Source organism: Loxodonta africana, chromosome 1 (assembly GCF_030014295.1).
Source record: "Loxodonta africana isolate mLoxAfr1 chromosome 1, mLoxAfr1.hap2, whole genome shotgun sequence".
Lineage (NCBI taxonomy): Eukaryota > Metazoa > Chordata > Mammalia > Proboscidea > Elephantidae > Loxodonta > Loxodonta africana.
Window position 1 is genome coordinate 31,589,060 of NC_087342.1, and position 19,184 is coordinate 31,608,243.

At 44.9% G+C, this 19,184-nt stretch overlaps 1 protein-coding gene across 2 annotated transcripts in view; it reads left to right on the forward strand.

The window, feature by feature from the left end:
• Nucleotides 1-19,184, forward strand: part of MCF2L2 (MCF.2 cell line derived transforming sequence-like 2) — a 145,066-nt gene that overhangs the window by 92,909 nt on the left and 32,973 nt on the right. For both annotated transcript variants that reach the window (XM_023551507.2, XM_064279514.1), the window contains 2 exons: nucleotides 12,633-12,824; nucleotides 16,465-16,656. In XM_023551507.2, the coding sequence (XP_023407275.1) occupies nucleotides 12,633-12,824; nucleotides 16,465-16,656 (384 nt within the window). The remainder of the gene's footprint in view (nucleotides 1-12,632; nucleotides 12,825-16,464; nucleotides 16,657-19,184) is intronic.

The window sequence follows — 19,184 nt, forward strand, 5'->3', positions numbered from 1 at the left end:
CAGTGAGATAAAATGACCATCACATCTCTCCAGGTCAAATTAAAATTCAAGCTGCGTTTCATAAACTTATCCTTAAATCTTTCAGGGTCTTCTTACGCACTAAGTCTGAGACTCACAGGAACCTGGATTGTGTCTCTAGTCCCACAGTGATTGATAAATTTCTTAAAGATTTCTCCAATTTATGTATACCAACCACACCCTGAGTGTTGGACCAATGGGCTTTTTCTGACTCTTCTTTTACAAAGGATGATAAATTTAACATTACCTTTAACGCACAAAGTTTGTCCGGAGAAAACAGAAAATATATAAGGACTTACATGTGACAAATAAGTTTTCACCATTAGCTTTTCTTGTTGGAGGCCTTCAGTTAATCCGTCTAAAACATACTAAGCGTTCTCCCTGAGGGCAAGCTGTCCCTCTTTGGTTTACCCATTAACATTCTTGGGGCATTTATTCAGAAGCAGAAGTGGAATCTCAGACAAAATGGAGTCTGAGCCATGAGGTAGATCTTCTCTGAGAACCTGGTTTAAGACATAATTTTCTGTATAGCAAGAGGGAAAGTTTGATTACAAGCATTAGACAGGTATCTCATGCAACATTGTCTAGAAGACTGATTAAAACGATTATTGATTTACCCTAAACATAACTCTCAGTCTAATCTTTGGAGTTAGTACAAAACAGACTGAATTCTTCTCTTCAAAAAAAAGCACAATGTCCAGAGTAAAATGGTCTTGATAGTTTATCTGGACAATTGTTTGTAAAAGGACACCCAAAGGTGATGGCCTATGTGGGTTGCCTCAACCTCTATGAAAGTCAGAAATCTGGATTCCCAGAGAATTACGTACAACTCTTTCATGGTTCCCTCTTTTGGATCATAATCTTGTTATAGAATCTTTGATTAAAAATATTCAATCACTATCAGTTTTTAAGATCTTAGGCACCGTACAGTAAATCAGGAGGTAGAATAGAAACACTAACATTAGGCCAATTGTCTGAAATAACCAATGAAGCCATGGCCCTAAGGCCTTTGAACCAAGGAAACAAATATCATGAGGCGTTTGTTCAGGCATAAGCAGCATCAGTGACTATTTTTCTTGTGCCTCAGCAAGAACTACATTCTGCCAAACCTGAGATTGCTATTCTAATTTGTAAAATCATAGTTCATATTTCAGACACCTTTCTGGCCATGATAGTTACAACTTTGTTAAGTTTGTCAAAAAGAACTTCTAATTCAAGAGCTACAGTATTTAAACCCACTAGTTAGATAATTTAGGAGAAAAGAGGAATATGGTTTCTTACCTCCAGAAAGTCGGACCTTAAAGCATCAGGAATATTCTCACATAAAACCCGTGGTGCCCTTTAGTTTAGATATTTTGGTCAAGTGGTTTCAGGAAATCACTTATCTGTAGATGACAACTTATCTGTAGATGACAAAACTTAATATAGCCATGATTAATTGGTAATGCATAATCCTTAATGGTGAAAGACCTGACAGAAATCAATTACAAGCACAACGTAAAGGCCAAATAAAATCAGTTAAGAAAAACTTTAGATAAAAATATTTCTAATAATAGCCATTAACCATATTTTTAAATAACTTCGGATGTAACACATAACCCTGAGACACAACACCATACAGTCAAGATACACCAAGAACACACCAAGATGATCAAGTCTCTAAATATCCAAATAGTGATAAAACAACTTCATAGGTAAATGATGTGAATTCTGTAATCAAACTGTTGGCTTTAATGATAGACTCAAAAAATAAATCAACTAAGTTAGCAATAACCCAAAGAGAAAGAATCAGGCACTTACGACCTTAACAACATGTTCCATGTCCTTTTTAGCACTTTTTCTTTATAAAAATTTTTGTGGCTTTCAAACTTGTCAGGAATTTATCATAAGTTACCAAGAAACAATACTTTAGTTATTTAACCCAAAGATCTTAAAATAAAAACCCTTAGTTTTTTCTTAAAGCATTGTGGCTTGGTTTCTGACTTAGGAATCTTATTCTAATGACAGGCTGAACCTTTGTCTTTGAAGCAGATTCAATTTAACATCAAAAAGTTACCCAAAAGATTTTAGAGATGATTTTAAGCCTGTACACCATAAAACATAACTAATTGAAATAAAGTTTCTTTAAATATTCTAAATTTTCATTCAACTTTTATTATTTCTCATATTTTTCAATATAATTTTATCAACTGGCTTTGGAAATCACAAGGTTTTTGTTCAACTGACCAATTAACATTTCTCCAGGCCATTTCAGACCTGTTCTATTGTGACCTTGGCAGCTGAGGGCTGGGCACTAAAAAAAAAAAAAAATTTTGCCCCACGCTACCTACCTATACCTACCTTTTAACTCAAGGTAGAAGACAAGATTAGCCCATTCTGATTCATTTACATACAGAGGCATTTTGAAAGGCTAGCTACCCAATAAATACCAAAGCCCTTTAGCAGTTTTGTAAATGGATCCAGTTGTTAGTTAGGGAGACTGGGAGCTGGAGGGAGTCATCCCAATTCTAGACATTTTGAAAGGCAAAAGACAACAATTTCTCTTTTGCTCTTCTGGAACTACTTTTCCTTTAAGACAAAATTACCTTTTTTCTTCAAACCACCTAGAGCAAAAGATGACCAATTGCTCCGTAAACAGCCCAATCAGTAAATTCTCAGGAGTCTCCACAAGCTTGCTCCAATTCAACCTGAATTTCTCTTCACCAGTTAGTTTCTATGCAACACACATATTGCACGTAAGACACAGACAGAGGCGACTGAGACAGTCTCGCAGTCTCAAACTCCCAGACAGCTCCAGTCACACATAAGACAAACAAACAGAGAGCACTCGGACCAGACAAGTCAGAAATGGCTTAGTGAGGTCTAACACATTACTAGGAATATCTGAATCTCCACTTTAATGTTCCAGATGCCTCTTATCCCCAATACCAAACAGAGAGGCTTCAATCTCTCAATCCAAACAGAGACCTCTACCTCCATTCCCCCAGAAACAGGGTGTGCCATCTAGAGGCAGACAATATCCAGACACACAAAACGACGGCAGAAACAAGTGGCTGGACAAAAGGCCAGCTTGAGAGGAGAGGAAAGGGGGCGGGCTGCAGCTCCTGCCAAGAGTGCACTACCAGCAGGTCAGAAATTCCCTACTCCCTGGGGTCAAACAGAAGGCATCCCTTGGTCCTTAGGATTTGAAAAGCCCATTGCTCTGGGGACATTCTGTGGAATGTGTCCCTTGGTCCCTAGGGTCAAATGACCCATCGTACTGGGGACAATCCGGAGACCTTTCTGTAGTAATTTCCGATGGGGAGACCCATAGTCCCTGAGGGTTTAAAGTGTCTCTTGGTCCCTAGGATCAAATGACCTGTTGCACTGGAGACCCTTCAGAAGATGCCCCTTGGTCCCTAGGGTCAGTTTAGGCCTGTCACCCTGGGGACGCTTCACCCTTCACTAGTGCCTCCGGCCCCCACAGTATGAGACACCCATCCATGGGGGGCTTCCGGTGGGCCTTACCTAGGCGAACGACTCATCCCCCACTTGGATTTCTATTGAGTCCCTGTCATTGCGCTTCACGTTTCCAAGGAAAAACAGAAAGTTTACTCTGGAGAAAAATGAAACTAAGGTCGGGCCACAAGGATAAGGGGGAGAAGTCCTTACCCGGCTCCGTGAGAATAATCAGTCTGGGCAGCTGCATCATTCACCACTGGGGAAAGCCAATTCTCCTCTCCACTGCCTCGGGTCCGAGAACAGGATGCAAAGGATCCCTTTGTGCCTACTGGCTCCTGGCTTGCCAAAATTGTTACCGGAATAAGGTTCTTGCCTCTCACTGGTCAAGAATGAGCACGTAAGGCACGTAGTTTTCCACACGAGTAAAGCTTTATTGAAGAGGCTTGCAAGTGGAGATGAGGAGGGCCTAGAGTGACATATACCCTCAGGTCACAGAACAAAAGAGGGGCCGAGTTTTTAAAAGTCCTTGGGTGGGAAAAGATTCATGTTTATTCATAGGCACAGGCGGATATATGTTGACTAAGGTGCACGCAGCAGCTTTCCGAGATGGTTCCTGTCCTGGAGGCCTCTGGGATTTGTAGCAGGACTTATTATGGGGTGTCACGCCTGTGCAGTCTCTTGCTTCCCTGGTTCGATTCCCCAGCTGGGGTTGTAGCCCCTCACTGCACCTGGTCGAAGGTCACACAGCAGTCTCAGGTGGATGTTCTGCTCCTGTCCCTGGGCCTGGTTTTCTCTAGCTGCTTCTGAAAGGCAACTTTAAAGAAGTTTGCAGGCTATTTTTAGATACCCTGCCCCATTGTTCTGGGGAATGGCTTTGTTTCTGCACCCTGGCCCATTTCTCCTTTGCAGATTTGGGGGCCCCTCTGTTCTCTGTCTTACTAATTCTCTAGGTTCTACACTCAACCCCCTATTACCTCCCTGATAGTGTAGTCTATTTCTCTTTTATCTGTTTCTCCTCTAACCACAGCAGTCTCTTCGCTGTTTCTCAAACAGGTACCCTCCGATCTCAGGGCCTTTGCTCCCTATCTTACTGGGAAGGAAGTCGTGAACAGCGACAGGTCGTGTCCTCTCGTTACTGCTAAAGGAGAAAGGGATGCCCAAACCCTGCTGCTCCAGCCACCTCCCACTCCCAACCAGGTCCCCAAGGACATCCGCACAGAAAGAACCATAGTGAGCAGTACTGCTGCTGCAGAGCTGTTTTTACAGTTGTTGGAGCACCCAGTTGAGGCTGTTGGCTCAAGTGGGGTGAGAACTCTGGGTGGCAGCGGAAGTGGAGGAGCAGCAGAGGAGAGGGCCACAAGTGGGTGTATCGCCCACCAGATAAGTTACGTAATCCAGAGTCTCACCAATCACCTTAGAGCTCCTCCCTGGGGCCTGTACATGGGAACGAGATTGGTGGCAAGAAGGGGAAACCAGAAGAAAAAAACAAAGCCAAACAAAAAGCTAGTTTTATAACTGGAGCCTGACAGAAAGGGGAAATTGACCTGCATTAGTTCTGTAGCTCCACAGAGCTGACAAAGCCTTGTACTTTCCCATCCCCTAAGAGCTGTAATTATCACACGGGTAAAGGAACATGTTTCACGATTCTCACACCAGAATGAAACAGTTCCCCAGATCTGCACACAAGTCAGGACTTAGGAATGATTCTATTTGAAGTCCTTAGAAATTTGGTTTATTGCAAATTGAGACAGCTGAGTCATCTCATTTGAAAGGCGCTTTTCTATGCTTCACTTAGGTTTTCTGTATTTTGATCTTCTGAAGACCAAGTTCCCTGTGGTTAGCACTTAGGAAGGGCCAACCTGCAGGCGTGCTTCTCACATGGTACTTTTGCAGTGCTAGAGATTTGTTTCTCAGCCGTGACCCTCTGGCCAGCAGCATAGGCGTCATGTGTTAGAAATGCAGACTTTCAGAATCACAATCTGCCCTTGGTAAAGAGCCTAGGTGGCACGAGCAGTTTGTGATCAGCCACTAACCTAAAGGTTGGTGGTTTGAACCCTCCCAGCCTCTCAGCCAGAGAAAGGCCTGTTGAACTGCATCTGTAAAGATTACAGCCAAAAGAACCCTCTGAAGTGTTTCTACTCGTAACATGTGGAATCGCCATGAGTCAGGGGTGGACTCGATGGCAGCTAACGACAATAGCCAGGTGATTGCAGTGGTGGATTGACCAGTAAGCACGTACGCACTGGCTTACAGTAAGCGAGGTATGCACGGGCTTACTCGTGCTTACTTACCCCTCTGTAGCGCATAGTTTTACATGGGTTTCGCCACCTCTGATGTGGTAAAAAGCCGGTGACATTGTGCACTACAGAGGAGTAAGTAAGCACAAGTATGCCCGTGAATACCTTGCTTGTTGAGTAATCGGTCCTTGGGAGATTGGCATTGCAGTTAGCGACATACCCTCCCACAGGATGCAAAACAAGTGCAACCCAAGACCACACCAACTCTCAGAATTGTCTGCTGGGAATCCCGAGCTCCAGGAGCTTCTGTATCTGCAGGAACACAGGAAGCCACCTGCGACCCAGATGCGCACTTGGGAACCCCATCCTGCCCCAGTGGGTGCTCTCTCTGTTATCCGTGACAAGGGTGATGGTCATCTGATAGCAAAACGCTGAAGGGACGTGAGTCATCAGAAACATTAATCAAACAAGAAGCTAAAAACAAACCCGGCGTCAAAGAATTGATTCCAACTCAGAGCGACCTTATAGAACAGAGTAGAGCTGCCCCATAGGGTTTCCAAGGCTGTAAATCTGTATGGGAGCAGAATGCCACATTGTTCTGTGGAGTGGCTGGTGGGTCTAAACCACCAACTTTTTGGTTAGCAGCCCAGCACTTAACCACTGCGACACCAGTTCTCCTTTATCATACAATGACAAAAACAAAAACAAAAAAAACCCAAACCAGTTGCCATCGAGTCAGTTTTGACTCATAGTGACCCTATAGGACAGAATAGAACTGCTTCATAGGGTTTCCAAGGAGCATGGTGGATTCGAACTGCAGACCTTATGGTTAGCAGCCAAACTATTAAACCACTGCACCACCAGGGCTCCTATCACAAAATAGAAACACAGTAGAAACATTGAATTTCATATCTATGGTGACTGTATATCTCAGATTCTTCAGGACAATCCCAGTTTTTTGTAATTCTGGTTTTTTCACGTAGATGCCTCATTAAATGTAGATACTATTTAATTTTATGTATTTTTGTCTATATAAATTCATGTATTAGGGAAAAAAGAACTTCATTAAGCCCCATGCCTTTATTTTTGGTTTGAAAAGCATGGTCAATGGTCATGGTGCATTATGTAAGAGGGTGGCTCCTGACCTACCTGGAATGTGCTCCTTCATCATCAACAAGTGCTCCTTGTTCTAGGTTCTGTGGTTATGGTGGTAAACCAGACACTTCAGGTCTTGCTCTCATGGAGCTTGCATTCTACAGGGGAGAGAGAAATGATTAAAAAGTAATCAAATAACAGCAGAGAGTGACAAAAAGTAAGAAGAAAATAAAGAAATACAGTGGAAAGTGATGGGAGGAGCTACTTTAGCTGGAGTGGTCAGGGAAGGCCTCTGAGGTGGTGGCTTTTGATCTGAGATCTGGGCAGCCATGCATACATTTGGAGAATAGCATACAAGTGCAAAGGTCTTGAGGAGGGAATGGGGTTAGTGATCTCAAGGAATGTGACTGGGGTGCTTGATGCAGGAAGAGATGATGGGGAAGAGATGGGAAGGTCGCGTTGACCCTGGAGTCTTTGGTGAGTTACTTCTTTCTCAGTTGGCACGGGAAGCCATTTGAGGGTGCTCTGAGTTGTGTTTTCAATAGTGGTGATGGATCCGCATGACTGAGCCCACATTCTCTCTCCTGCCCTGCTCCTTGGACACGTGATACTTGCTACATACTTTAGAGATTGCCAGTGGAACTGGAGTGAAACCTATGTTCATGGGGCATAAGAGAGGAAAGCTCTGTGAACCTGTGATCCACATTTCATGGGCAAAGTTCTTGAGCCAGCTGGACTGACCCACTGCAGATGACCCACGGAGCTCGGGCAGACTGACTTAACCCACTGTGTGTCTTGCTTACCCTGCTTTTTACTCTTTTCTAAAGGATGCAGTAGACCTATCCCTTTGCCTTTGGCTGAACCAAACAAAGCCCTCTTGCCATAACCAGGACCTTTTTCAACATGGCCTTCCCTCAGATTCCCAAGAGGCATCGTTTCTTTAGATGATAAGGGCCTGGCGAGTCTTTTAATTTGTCCTGTAAAGTGTTAAAGGAAGAAGGCAGTATGTGGCCATAATCTGTCAAATACCTGCTTGAGGTTTGTCCTTTCCTCAGCACTCAGGGATCATCTGCCTTCCCGGCATAGCCACATTCTGGTTTCTGGGTTGTTGCCAACTTCCTTCTTCTGTGCAGTGATAGCAAACTCATAGGAACCTCTGAGCTAGCACGCTAAACAGACTCCTGTCACGTACCAGTTCATCCTGTTGCCTGTCTTGTTCTGGCTTGATGGTTTAGCAGACTTTTGAATTCTGAGAACAATGGTTTCAGCCACCCTCTCATCTCTGTAAAGGCAGACAGTGCTGTTGGGTGTTGATTAAGGGGCATGGTGGGACCTGTGGCGGTGGGCTGCAGGGAAGGTGCGAGAACTGGACAGGGGAAGTCCATTTGATTTCAGCCTTTGACCTCTGCTCTGAAAGCTGGTGGCCAGCAGCTACACCACTGTGTCCGAGAAGCCATGGAACCTAGGTCATTAACGTTCTAGGGATGTAATCTAACTTTGAGGCATGCCTTTTTTTTTTTTTTAAACGGAAATTTTCAGACACACACAAAACTCCTATGTGTTCATCACTCTGTCAGCAGCCGTTAACTTTCTGCCTTTTCTTGTTTTGTCTGGTCTATCTCCTTACACTTAGGTTCCGGTCCTATGCCATTACCTGTGTGTTTGTTCTGGGCTCCCTGATATAGCACCATCACCCTGGTTCTTGCCATTTTCTTCCACGGTAGTCACTGTCTCATTTTGTATGTCATGGCCGTAGAGTCCTTGGGTAAAATAAGCTGGTATTACAATGAAGATTTCTGAATTACATGTTACAACCTGGCAGTCCAGCCTTCTGGAATTTTAAGATGTCAAATAGAGTGTATCAGAGCACCAGATTTCAGCTATTTTTTTCTAATTATTTCTGTTTTACTTTGGAGGTTTTATTGAGTAAGTTACTATTACTTCTCTTTTACTTTGGAGGGTTCTTGAGCAGAAGCTGTATAGACTAAGGCATAAGCTACATTTTGGAGGTTTTATAGTAAAGTTCTTTTCAGGTACCAGCAGGACTTAGTAGTTGTGGCTGTTCTGATTTCATTCATAAACATGTTGGAAAGTCATGTGGACTGGAAAAGTGACAATACCACAGGCTTTGGAGTCGAACAGAGCTGGATTCAAATCTTTGACTACTGTCAGCTGTATGACCCTAGTCACTTTTCTTGGCCTCTCTGAACAGTCTGCTCAGGGGTAAAATGGAGAAAATAATTCCTACCTCAGAGAGTCCATTTGAAGATTAAGTGAATTAGATGCATTGTAAGGACATGCAACAATGGGCTAAAACATACCAATGACCATGAAAATGGCGCAGGATTGGGTAGCACTTCGTTCTGTTACACATAAGGGTCGCAGTGCGTCAGAGTCCGCTGGAGGCAACTAACAACAACAGAGGCGTCAGTGAGTGCCTGGAATGTAGTAGGTGATCAATACTTGGAAGCTATTTTTATTATTCTTTCATTTCGTTATAGTGGTCTTCCCGCCTTCCAGTATGTATTGGCCATCTAGTGCTGTTGTAACAGAAATACCACAAGTGGATGGCTTTAACAAAGAGAAGTTTATTCTCTCACAGTTCAGTAGGCTAGAAGTCTGAATTCAGGGCTCCAGCTCCAGGGAATGGCTTTCTCTCTCTGTCAGCTCTGGAGGAAGGTCCTCATCATCAGTCTTCCCTTGGCCTGGGAGCGTCTCAGCACAGGAACCTCAGGTCCAAAGGATGTGCTCTGCTCTTGGTGCTGCTTACTTGGTGGTATGAGGTCCCCTTGTCTCTCTGCTCACTTCTCTCTTTCATATTTCAAAGAGATTGGTTAAGACACTATCTAATCTTGTATGTCTCATCAGTATAACTGCCACTAATCCATTTCATTTTATCACAGTGATAGGGTTTACAGCACACAGAGAAATCACATAAAATGGTGGACAATCACACAATACTGGGACTCATGGCCCAGCTAAGTTGACAGATATTTTGGGGGGACACGATTCAACCAGTGACACAGTGGTAGCTCCTAAGTTGTATTTATGAAACATAACATTTTCTTCTTCCCAGATCCGTGAGGATCTGTTACATTTCTCTTAGCATCTCATGTTTTAAGAGCAGTTTTGGAGGGCGAGATGCCGCATGGGAAATGAAAGCCAGGTTGTCCTCACCACAGGGCACTTTGAAAAAATCCTGTGGTGAATTTCCCTGGACCCAGAAAACCCTGTGCTATTCTTAATAAATTAGGCCCGTGGATTAAAAAAAAAAAAGTCAACAAAGCCTTCCTTGCCAGATTTTCATGCTGCTTTATTTGTTGTTTTGTGGAGGCTTATGTGTTGCTCTGACACTGGAAGCTATGACACTGATATTGCAGATACCAGCAGGGTCACCTGTGGTGAACAGGTTTTAGCAGAGCTCCCAGACTGAGACATACCAGGCAGAAAGGCGTGGTGATTTACTTTTGAAAATTAGCCAGTGAAAATCCTGTGGATCACAACAAAATATTGTCTGATATAGTGCTGGAAGATTAGCCCGCTAGATTGGAAGGTGCTACCCAATGGCTGCCAAAATGGACTCAAACATGCCAACAACCTTGAAGATGGCACAGGGCTAGGCAGGGTTTCATTGTGTTGTACATAGGGTCACCATGAGTCAGAGCCACTTCAATGCAACTAACAACAACATGACTAAAGTCGGGCAAGTTTGAACAACCAAATGAGGTCTCCAAGCTTAAGCAGAATGAGTGCAGCCATTTTTCTCTGTGTGTGTTGGTCAGAGCTGGATTCTGAAGCCAGACTGCCCGAGTTGGAAGCCTGGATCCTGTCTTTCCTGCCTGGGTCACTTGGGCCGTTATGCCTCAGCTTCTGTTTTATAAAATGGTGCCCCTATGAAAGGGTTTGTCATGAGGAGTGAAACTAATAATCCATGTGAGGTGTTCAGAGCAGTGCCTGGCATATAATAAACTTGCAGTAAATGTTGGCTGTTGTTATTAATGTCATAGAGGTTGCAAGGTAAATTCTGTGCCATAGAATGTTTCCTAGATGATATCCGTAGTAGCTGAGCAGTCATGGTAAGTGTCTCATCCATTCATCACTCATTCTGCAAATATTTATTGAGCACCTGCTATGCCAGGCACTGTTCTATGTTCTGAGGACACAGCAGTGAATGCAACACACAAAAATCATTGCTTCGTGGAATTAACATTCCATCCTCCTTTCAGGGACAGTGGCCAGTGCATCTGGGCCTCTTCTGCTCAGAATAAGTGTGCTGGGAATTTCTCCTTGGGTTCTTTTAAGTAGTCATTGCTTGCTTTGTGTTCCTTTATTCCCATATCATTACTTCCTTCTGTTTCATACAACATGTGTTCTTAAGGACCTGATATGTGCCATGTACTGTTTTAAGTTGGACGAGAGACCGTTCATGACCACAAGGGTCCATAGCATAGTGTGGGCAACAAATAAGCAATGATCACTGGAGAGTGAAGTAAGTGCTCTCATCAAGAAAAGCAGAGTGTTGTGGGAGCACTGGGGAGGGGCATTAAAATAAAGCAGTTAGAGAAAGTTTCCTGGAGAAGGTGAACTCTGCAGACTGATTTAGAGTTAGCTCAAAAGGAGTGTGGGTGTGTAGGGAGGAATGGGGATGAATGAGGCATTGTAGGTGGAAGGAACAAGTTAGAAAGACCTGGAGACCTGAAACTGCATGAATATTTGGAGAGCCCTGGTGGTGCAACAGTTAAGCAATTGGCTGCTAACCAAGAGATCTGCAGTTCAGACCCACCAGCAGCTCTGTGGGAGGTAAGGCCTGGTGATCTCCCATAAAGATTTCAGCCTAGGAAACCTTATGGGGCAGGTCTGCTCTGTCACATGGGGTTGCTATGACTCGGAGCTGACTCATGGGCAGACAACACCAGCAGCACGTGATCATCCTTATGGTTGCATGGTGGATAGGGATGAGGGAAGTGCAAGAGGAGGAGTCAGTGAGAGGCTCAGGTGTGAGCTAGGTAGGGAAAGGTCTTGTGTGCATCGCTTGGCAGTGGGAACTTTCTCCTGAAGACTGTGGGGAGCCATGAAAGAATTTGAAGCTTGGGGGTGATACAGACACGATAAGACATTTATCATATACATCTTGTATGTAATGATCAAATGAGTGAATGAATTAAAAACAGAAAAAAAAAAAAATGGCACATGTGGTTAGAACCAGGTAAGCCACTCAGAAGTGGAAGATGAGGTGGACAAGATCTTCTGAGGCAGATGGGGCAGAGCAGACAGGGACCTTGTCATTGTGGGCAAAAGTCTAGATAAGCATATGTCTGAGTCTCGTGAGCACCATAGAATTGCCCAGACCAGATCTCTACCCTTTTCTCAGCCTCAACTCACCCCCCATGTTTCTCTTCTTCCTTTCTGCTTTAGCTGAAAGAGGAATTCAGAATCTCTTCCTACGTGCATTATAAGGCTCTGTGCTTTTCTGCCCTACAACTCATCACAGTTACAATTTTATTTTTTGCATAATGTATTTAATATCTGAGTTCTCCATTAGACTGAAAATGTCTGACCTGTTAACACAATACCCTCAGTGCCTAGCCCAGAACTGAACAAATATTTGAATGAATGACTTGCTGTTCTTCAAAGTGTGGATGACCCTGCACTAGGCTAGAGTTCCTGGGAGCCTTGAACAACCACAGAACTTCTCCAGGCTCCACAGCCTCAGGCTCTCAGCCTCAGGCCTGAATCGGTATCTTACCAGCCTCCCTCACAATGCCAGGCAGCTGTGCCCAGTTGAATCAGCCTCACGATGGCCTGGTGACTGGTGCTTGACTCTGGATGTTCATTTCACAGGAGCCCTTGGAAAAGGCCCAGCTGCTTGCACTAATTGGGGACCAGCTCATCCAAAGCCATCACTACGCAGTGGATGCCATCAGGCCCAAGTGTGTGGAGCTCAGGCACCTCTGCGATGATGTCATCAATGAAAACAAGAAAAAAAATGACATCTTAAGGAAGTCTTTGGAGTTGCATAGACAGCTGGACAAGGTGAGCAGAGCAGGGTCGTGAACGTGGCATCTGCAGGGTTTTCTGTAGAATGGTCTGAATCATCCTTGCCCCTCCCTGCCCCATAGGACTTCTGAGAGGATAAAGAACTTTATGTGAAAAAGTGCTCAGAAAGCATTCAAAACCGTGCAGTTCTTGGTAGGAGAGGCATTGAAGGTGGAAAATGCCCCAGCCGTCCCAGCACATCCCACCAGAATGAATGGAAGTCCATTTCCCACTCTGTGGATCCAGGCCTAACGAGCATGTTTGGCCTGACTCTGTGGGATTTTCTTGATTCCCCTTCAGGAGTACAGAGACTCAAGCCCTGTATTTGCAGGGGTGCTTCCCTCATATAACGAACCCTGATGGCTCAGTGACTAAGTGCTTGGCTGCTAACTGAAAGGTCGATCGTTTAAACCCACCAGCCACTCTGCTGGGGAAAGATGTGGCAATCTCCCTCCACGAAGATTACAGCCTTGGAAACCCTATTGGGCAGTTCTACTCTGTCCTACAGAGTTGCTTTGAGTTGGAATCGACTTGGAGGCAGTAGGTTTGGTGTTTGGTTTCCCTCATACAAAGGCAACAGGTTGTGAATCCTTTTGGAGAAGCTTCAGTAATCATGACATTTATTATTACTTGAGCATTTATTGAGCACCTGCTCTGTTCCTACCAGCAGCATAATTGTGTCATCCATTTCACCCTCGGAGTGCCTAGGGGGTGCAAACAGTTAGAGCGCTCCGCTGCCAGTGAAAAGGTTGAAGGTTCCAGTCCACCCAGAGGTGCCTTGGAAGAAAGCCTGGTGATCTACTTCTGAAAAATCAACCATTGAAGACCCTGTGGATTACAGTTCTACTCTGACACACATGGGTCACCATGATTTGGAATCAACTCAGTGACTACTGTTTTGGTTTTTTATGTAACCCTCGTGACAGCCTTTCAGGAAGGCATTAATGGCCTCATTTTACAGAGGAGGAAGAGTGGTTAAGTCAGTGGTTCTCAGAATTTAGGCTGAGAATCACCTGATGGGCTTGTTGTACTAGCAGACTCCCTGCTGTTCCACTCTGGGGATTCACACAGTGTGTCTGGGGTGATGCCCAGGAATCAGCATTTCAGTCAAGTGCCCAGATGCAGGTGGACGGAAACCACCCTGATAAAAACTGGGGTAAGTGACCGCCCAAGACCACACAGGGTGCAAGTAGGGAAAGCCAGGTTGGAAGTCAGGAAGATAGGACCGGCAGATTCCAAAATCTGAGCTTCTTAGGCTCAACAGCACTGTCTCCACAAGGGGGGGCATGTATAGTCCCTGGTGCCCTTCTGCGGTGATCTCTGGGGCGAGTTCCCAATCAGGGGGAGTGGTGACTTTTGGAACCGTCCCTGTCAGCTGTTCCTGGGCAGCACGAGGCTCATTGCCATGGATCAGCATGCTTCACTCCTGCAGCTCTTTCTCTCCCACGTGCTGGGGGCACCTGTCTGGTCTGTTTACGTCATTCCACTGCCAAAGGGGCTTTGATGTCCGTGAAATACAGCTGTTCCCGAAACAAGCGGCTCAGAGGGGGCTGCTGCACTCCCTGCCTCCTCTGCTGAGCTCTCAGAATAATCAGCTGCTGTTTTCCTTACCCCATTCCTGCTCCTGAGATAATAGCTTAGGGCTAGTCCCTGGGGGGTGCAAACACTTAACTTGCTCAGCTGCAACCAGAAAGGTTGGAGGATTGAGTTCACCCAGAGGCACTTCAGAAGAAAAGCCTAGCAGTCTACTTCCAAAAGATCAGCCTTTGAGAACCCTGTGGAGCACAATCCTACTCTGACACACACACGGAGTTTCCCTGAGTCAGAGCTGACACAACAGCAGCTAGTGTGTATGTGTGTGTGTGTCTCTGGGTGTCTCTGGCAAAGCGAGCAGCCGCGATTTTGCAAAGGGCCCGCTCAGCTCAGTGTTTTCTGCAGACTAGGCATGATGCTTAGAGAAAATGTTTCCAAAGTACATGTATATCAAAGCACAATTTGTATTATTTTAAAAACCCAAAAATGTAGGAAGGAGGAAGAAAACAGTAACTTATGGGTACTTACAAATCCCTCCTCCTCTTCACACAGTGGTAATCATTAATTTTAAAATATCTTTACTACTTTTGTTATTATTCTAAAGGTAGTATATACTCAGAGTATAAATAATTAGGAAAAAACAGAAAGACAGCCTTTAATTGCCTATCATTTCCCCTCTTAGGAATAACCACTTTGTAGCATTCCCTTTTGATCTTTTCTTTCTGTATGGCTCTTTTTTTTTAATAGCTTTTCAGATCCCATGGTAAATGGACATGCATACGTACTTATACTGGAAACTTCTTTTTATTATAAATGTTCAGACAGCACAAAGGCTGTTCTGGTGTCTTAGTGGTGTTTGAAGAGTAAAGAAAACAGGAAAGCAAGTCTTTAGAAAAAATGAATCGTTAGACTTCATCACCCATCTGATTTCATCCCAGCATCCGGGAAGGTTTGGTATTGCTATTCTGAGTTGCAAACCTTTGCATTCTTGGATGCTTCCCTAGGAAAGACCCCAAAACCAAACCAAACCCACTGCCATCGAATTGATTCTGACACATAGCAACCCCACAGGACAGAGCAGAACTGCCCCGTAGGGCTTCCAGTGCCGTAATCCTTACGAAACAAACTGCCAGACCTTGCTCCCATGGAGCAGCTGGTAGGTTCAAATTGCCGACCTTTTGGTTGGCAGCTGAGCACTTTCACCATTGCGCTACCAGGGCTCCTTCTAGGAAAGACAAATACCAATAAATGCAAACGTCAATAGCCTGGGAATCCAAAGAAGAAAGTGATTTTTTTTTTTTTTTTTCTAAAAAGAGACATTCCCTTCCCCTCAAAAGGCATGCAAGGGCCAGGTCTAACATCAAATTCATCACCCCATGTTCCTGTAACCCATTAGGAGGCAAGACAAGTAGCCTAGCAGGTAAACCCAAAAAGTCTTTGGTTACATTTCTCTAAGGTTAGGCCGGCCTTAAAAATACTCAACTCTCTTATCCTAGGATGTAATAGTTATTGTCGGTGGAGAAGCAAAGAGTGTCCATAGCATTCATTTTACTGGCAGAGGGACTTCCCTGAGAAGTTGTTGTTGTTAGGTGCCGCTGAGTTGGTTCTGACTCACAGTGACCCTATGTACTACAGATCAAAACACTGCCCCGTCCTGCGCCCATGATTGTTGCTGACTTTAAACCACACAGTATCCCCTTGTTCTGTGCAAATGACTGCCTGTTGGTCTAGGTACAGGGTCCTCGTGAGCAGGGAATTCCCATTCTTCGCAGTGTTATCCATAATTTGTTCTGATCCACATAGTCAAATGCCTTTGCATAGACAGTAAGACACAGGTTAACATCTTTCTGGTATTCTCTGCTTTCAGCCAGGATCCCTCTGACATCAGCAATGATATCCCTGAGAAGTGGACAGATGTATAATGGGCTTGGGCCTGTCCATCTCAGAGCTTTGTTTATAGCGGCTAGGCCCCTAACCTGGATGCTGTCCCAGGACAGTTCCCTGGTGTCTCAGAGTTCCCTTGGTGAGCTGGGGCCTCCTGAGAACTGTGTGGCTGAGTCATGGTCAGGCTAACTTGACAGGGCACTGTGTTTCTTTCCAAAAGGTCAGCCAGTGGTGTGAAGTGGGAATCTACCTCTTGGCTTCTCAAGCCGTAGACAAGTGCCAGTCACGAGAGGGGGTTGACGGTGCCTTGAACGACATCGAGACATTCTTGGCCACAGCTAAGGAGTACCAGCTGCCCAGCCCCAAGGAGTTTTACAACCAGTTTGAGTTGATACTCACCCATGACATAAAGGTATTGTTTCTGGGTTATTTTGATCTGGTGTTTGGGACAGGGATATGTGAGGGACTTTACCTGTTGCATAAGAAAGCCCGGGTAGAAAATTTAAAAAGTAAATAAATAAAGGAAGAGAGAAGGAAAGAACAAGTGGAATACACTAAGCAGGCTAACCAGTTCTTAAGTCCTTGGGTGGATCTTAGACTCTTGGTCAGTGCTTCCTGGCAAACACACTCCTCATGTCGTTGTTCTTGTTGTTAGGTGTTGTCCAGTGGGTTCCGACTTACAGCGACCCCGTGTACAACAGAACGAAACACTGCCCAGTCCTGCACCATCCTCACAATTGTTGCTATGCTTGAGCCCATTGTTGCAGCCACTGTGTCAGTCCATCTTGTTGAGAGTCTTCCTCTTTTTCAGTGACCCTCTGCTTTACCAAGCCTGATGTCCTTCTTCGGGGACTGATCTCCCCTGACGACATGTCCAAAGTACATGAGACAAAGTCTCGCCATATTTGCTTCTAAGGAGCGTTCTTGCTGTACTTCTTCCAAGACAAATTAGTTCGTTCTTCTGGCAGTCCATTCAATATACTTTGCCAACACCATCGTTCAGATGCATCCGTTCTTCTTTGGTCTTCCTTATTCATTGTCCAGCTTCCCCATGCATATGAGGTGATTGAAAATACCACCACTTAGTCCTCAAGGTGACATCTTTGCTTTTTAACACATTAGAGAGGTCTTTTGCAGCAAATTTGCCCGATGCAGTACCCTTCATAGTCTGGTTCAAATGTCACCTTTAAGTCATTCACTTCTCAAGAAACACAAGCATCTCCGATGTATTGTGTGCTGAGAATACAACGATCAGTAGAAGTAGACGTGGTTCCATCCCTCATGGAAGTTATGGCTTTTTTAGTGGGAGAAGCTGGTATTAATAAAACCATCCTGTGAAACTCAGGCTACAAGCTGAGATGAGTGCTCTGAGCGAGGGCCTCAGGGTCCTATCTGTCAAGTGACAAAGGAGTCTGATCTGGACTAGGGGTCAGGGAAGGCTCCTGCAGAGGTGCCAAGTGACCCAAGGCCTGGAGAATGAATGAAGCTAACCAGGTGGAGAGGACATTGGGGAGCCTTGCCAGGCAGAAGGAACAGTGTGGGTAAAGTCCGCAGAGCTGGTGGGAGCCTGGCACAAGGGAGGGACCGGAAGGTCAGGGTGGCTGGAATGCAGAGAGCAAGAGAAGAGTGTTTGGAGTGAGGTTAGAAAGAGGCAGGAGAGGTGAGACTTTGTGGGTCACATTACAGATTTTGGTCTTTATTCCAAGAGCCATGGGAAGCCACTGAAGAACTTGAGTATGGGGGTAACTTGATTGAATTTGCACTTTGAAAAGAGCATTCTCCCACGAAGCAGCGGGGTTATGGATAGTATACCTTCTTCTGAGGTCCACTTCACCTTGCATCTGCCTCAGTTTTAGGAGCTTCTTGGCCTCTTTTGAGTCATGTATCTATCGCAGTTCCCTAGGGTCACCATAACAAACTACCACAAAGTGTTTTGGAGTTCTGGAGGCCAGAAGTCCAAGTTCAGGGCGTCAGCTGGACTTTACTCTCTCTTTGCCAGCTCTAGGGGAAGATTCTTCCCTGTCTCTTTCAGCTTCTGGTAGCCCTGAGCATTTCCTTGATTCCTTGGCCTCGGTGCGACCCGGTGCTCATGTCTGTTCCCCTTTTATAAGACACCATTCAGTAGAGATTAGGATGAGACCTACCGTACTCTGGTGTGACTTAACTAACAATACAGTAAAACCAGAACCTGTGTAAGGCAGAAAGCTGTCAGAGGAAGAAAATTCAAATATTTTTTACTAAAACAAGTGCTAGAAAAGTATTAAGACTGCACCCTGTCAAAGGCAGAAAACCTGCAAGACCCGGAAAAACAAAGCAGTTCTGTTGAGTCATGGATCTCACGGGTTTCACTATATCTTCAGAGAAAGGCCCTATTTTTCCCAACAAGGTCACATTCACAGGAACAGGGTTTAGGACTTCAGTGTATTTTGGGGGACACAATTCAATCCATGATTCCACCTTCTACCCCACCCCTGCAAATTCATGTCTCTCCCATGTGCAAAATACATTCCCACCCTAGCATCGCTCTAAGTCTTAACCCATTCCAGCATTGATTCTAAATCCAAAATCTCATTTTCTGAATCATCTCAATCAAGTGTGGGTGAGATTCTGGGTGTGGTCCCTCCTGGGGCAAAATTCCTCTCCATCTGTGGACCTGTGAAACCTAGGATGCAAGTTATCTGCTTCCAAAGCACAGTGGTGGAACACATATAAGGAAGGAAGACAGTCCCATTCCAAAAGGGAGCAATGGGAGGGAAGGAAGGAGTCATGGGTAGTCAGCAAGTACAAAACCCAGCAGGGCAAATCTCATTAGATTTCAAGATTTGAAAATGATCATCCGTTCACCAAGCCTGTCAGGGTGGCAGTCCCACCCTCTGGATTCTGGGCAGTGGCCCCTTGGCCCTGGATGTTGGCCCACCTCCACTGGCCCTGGCCACTGGT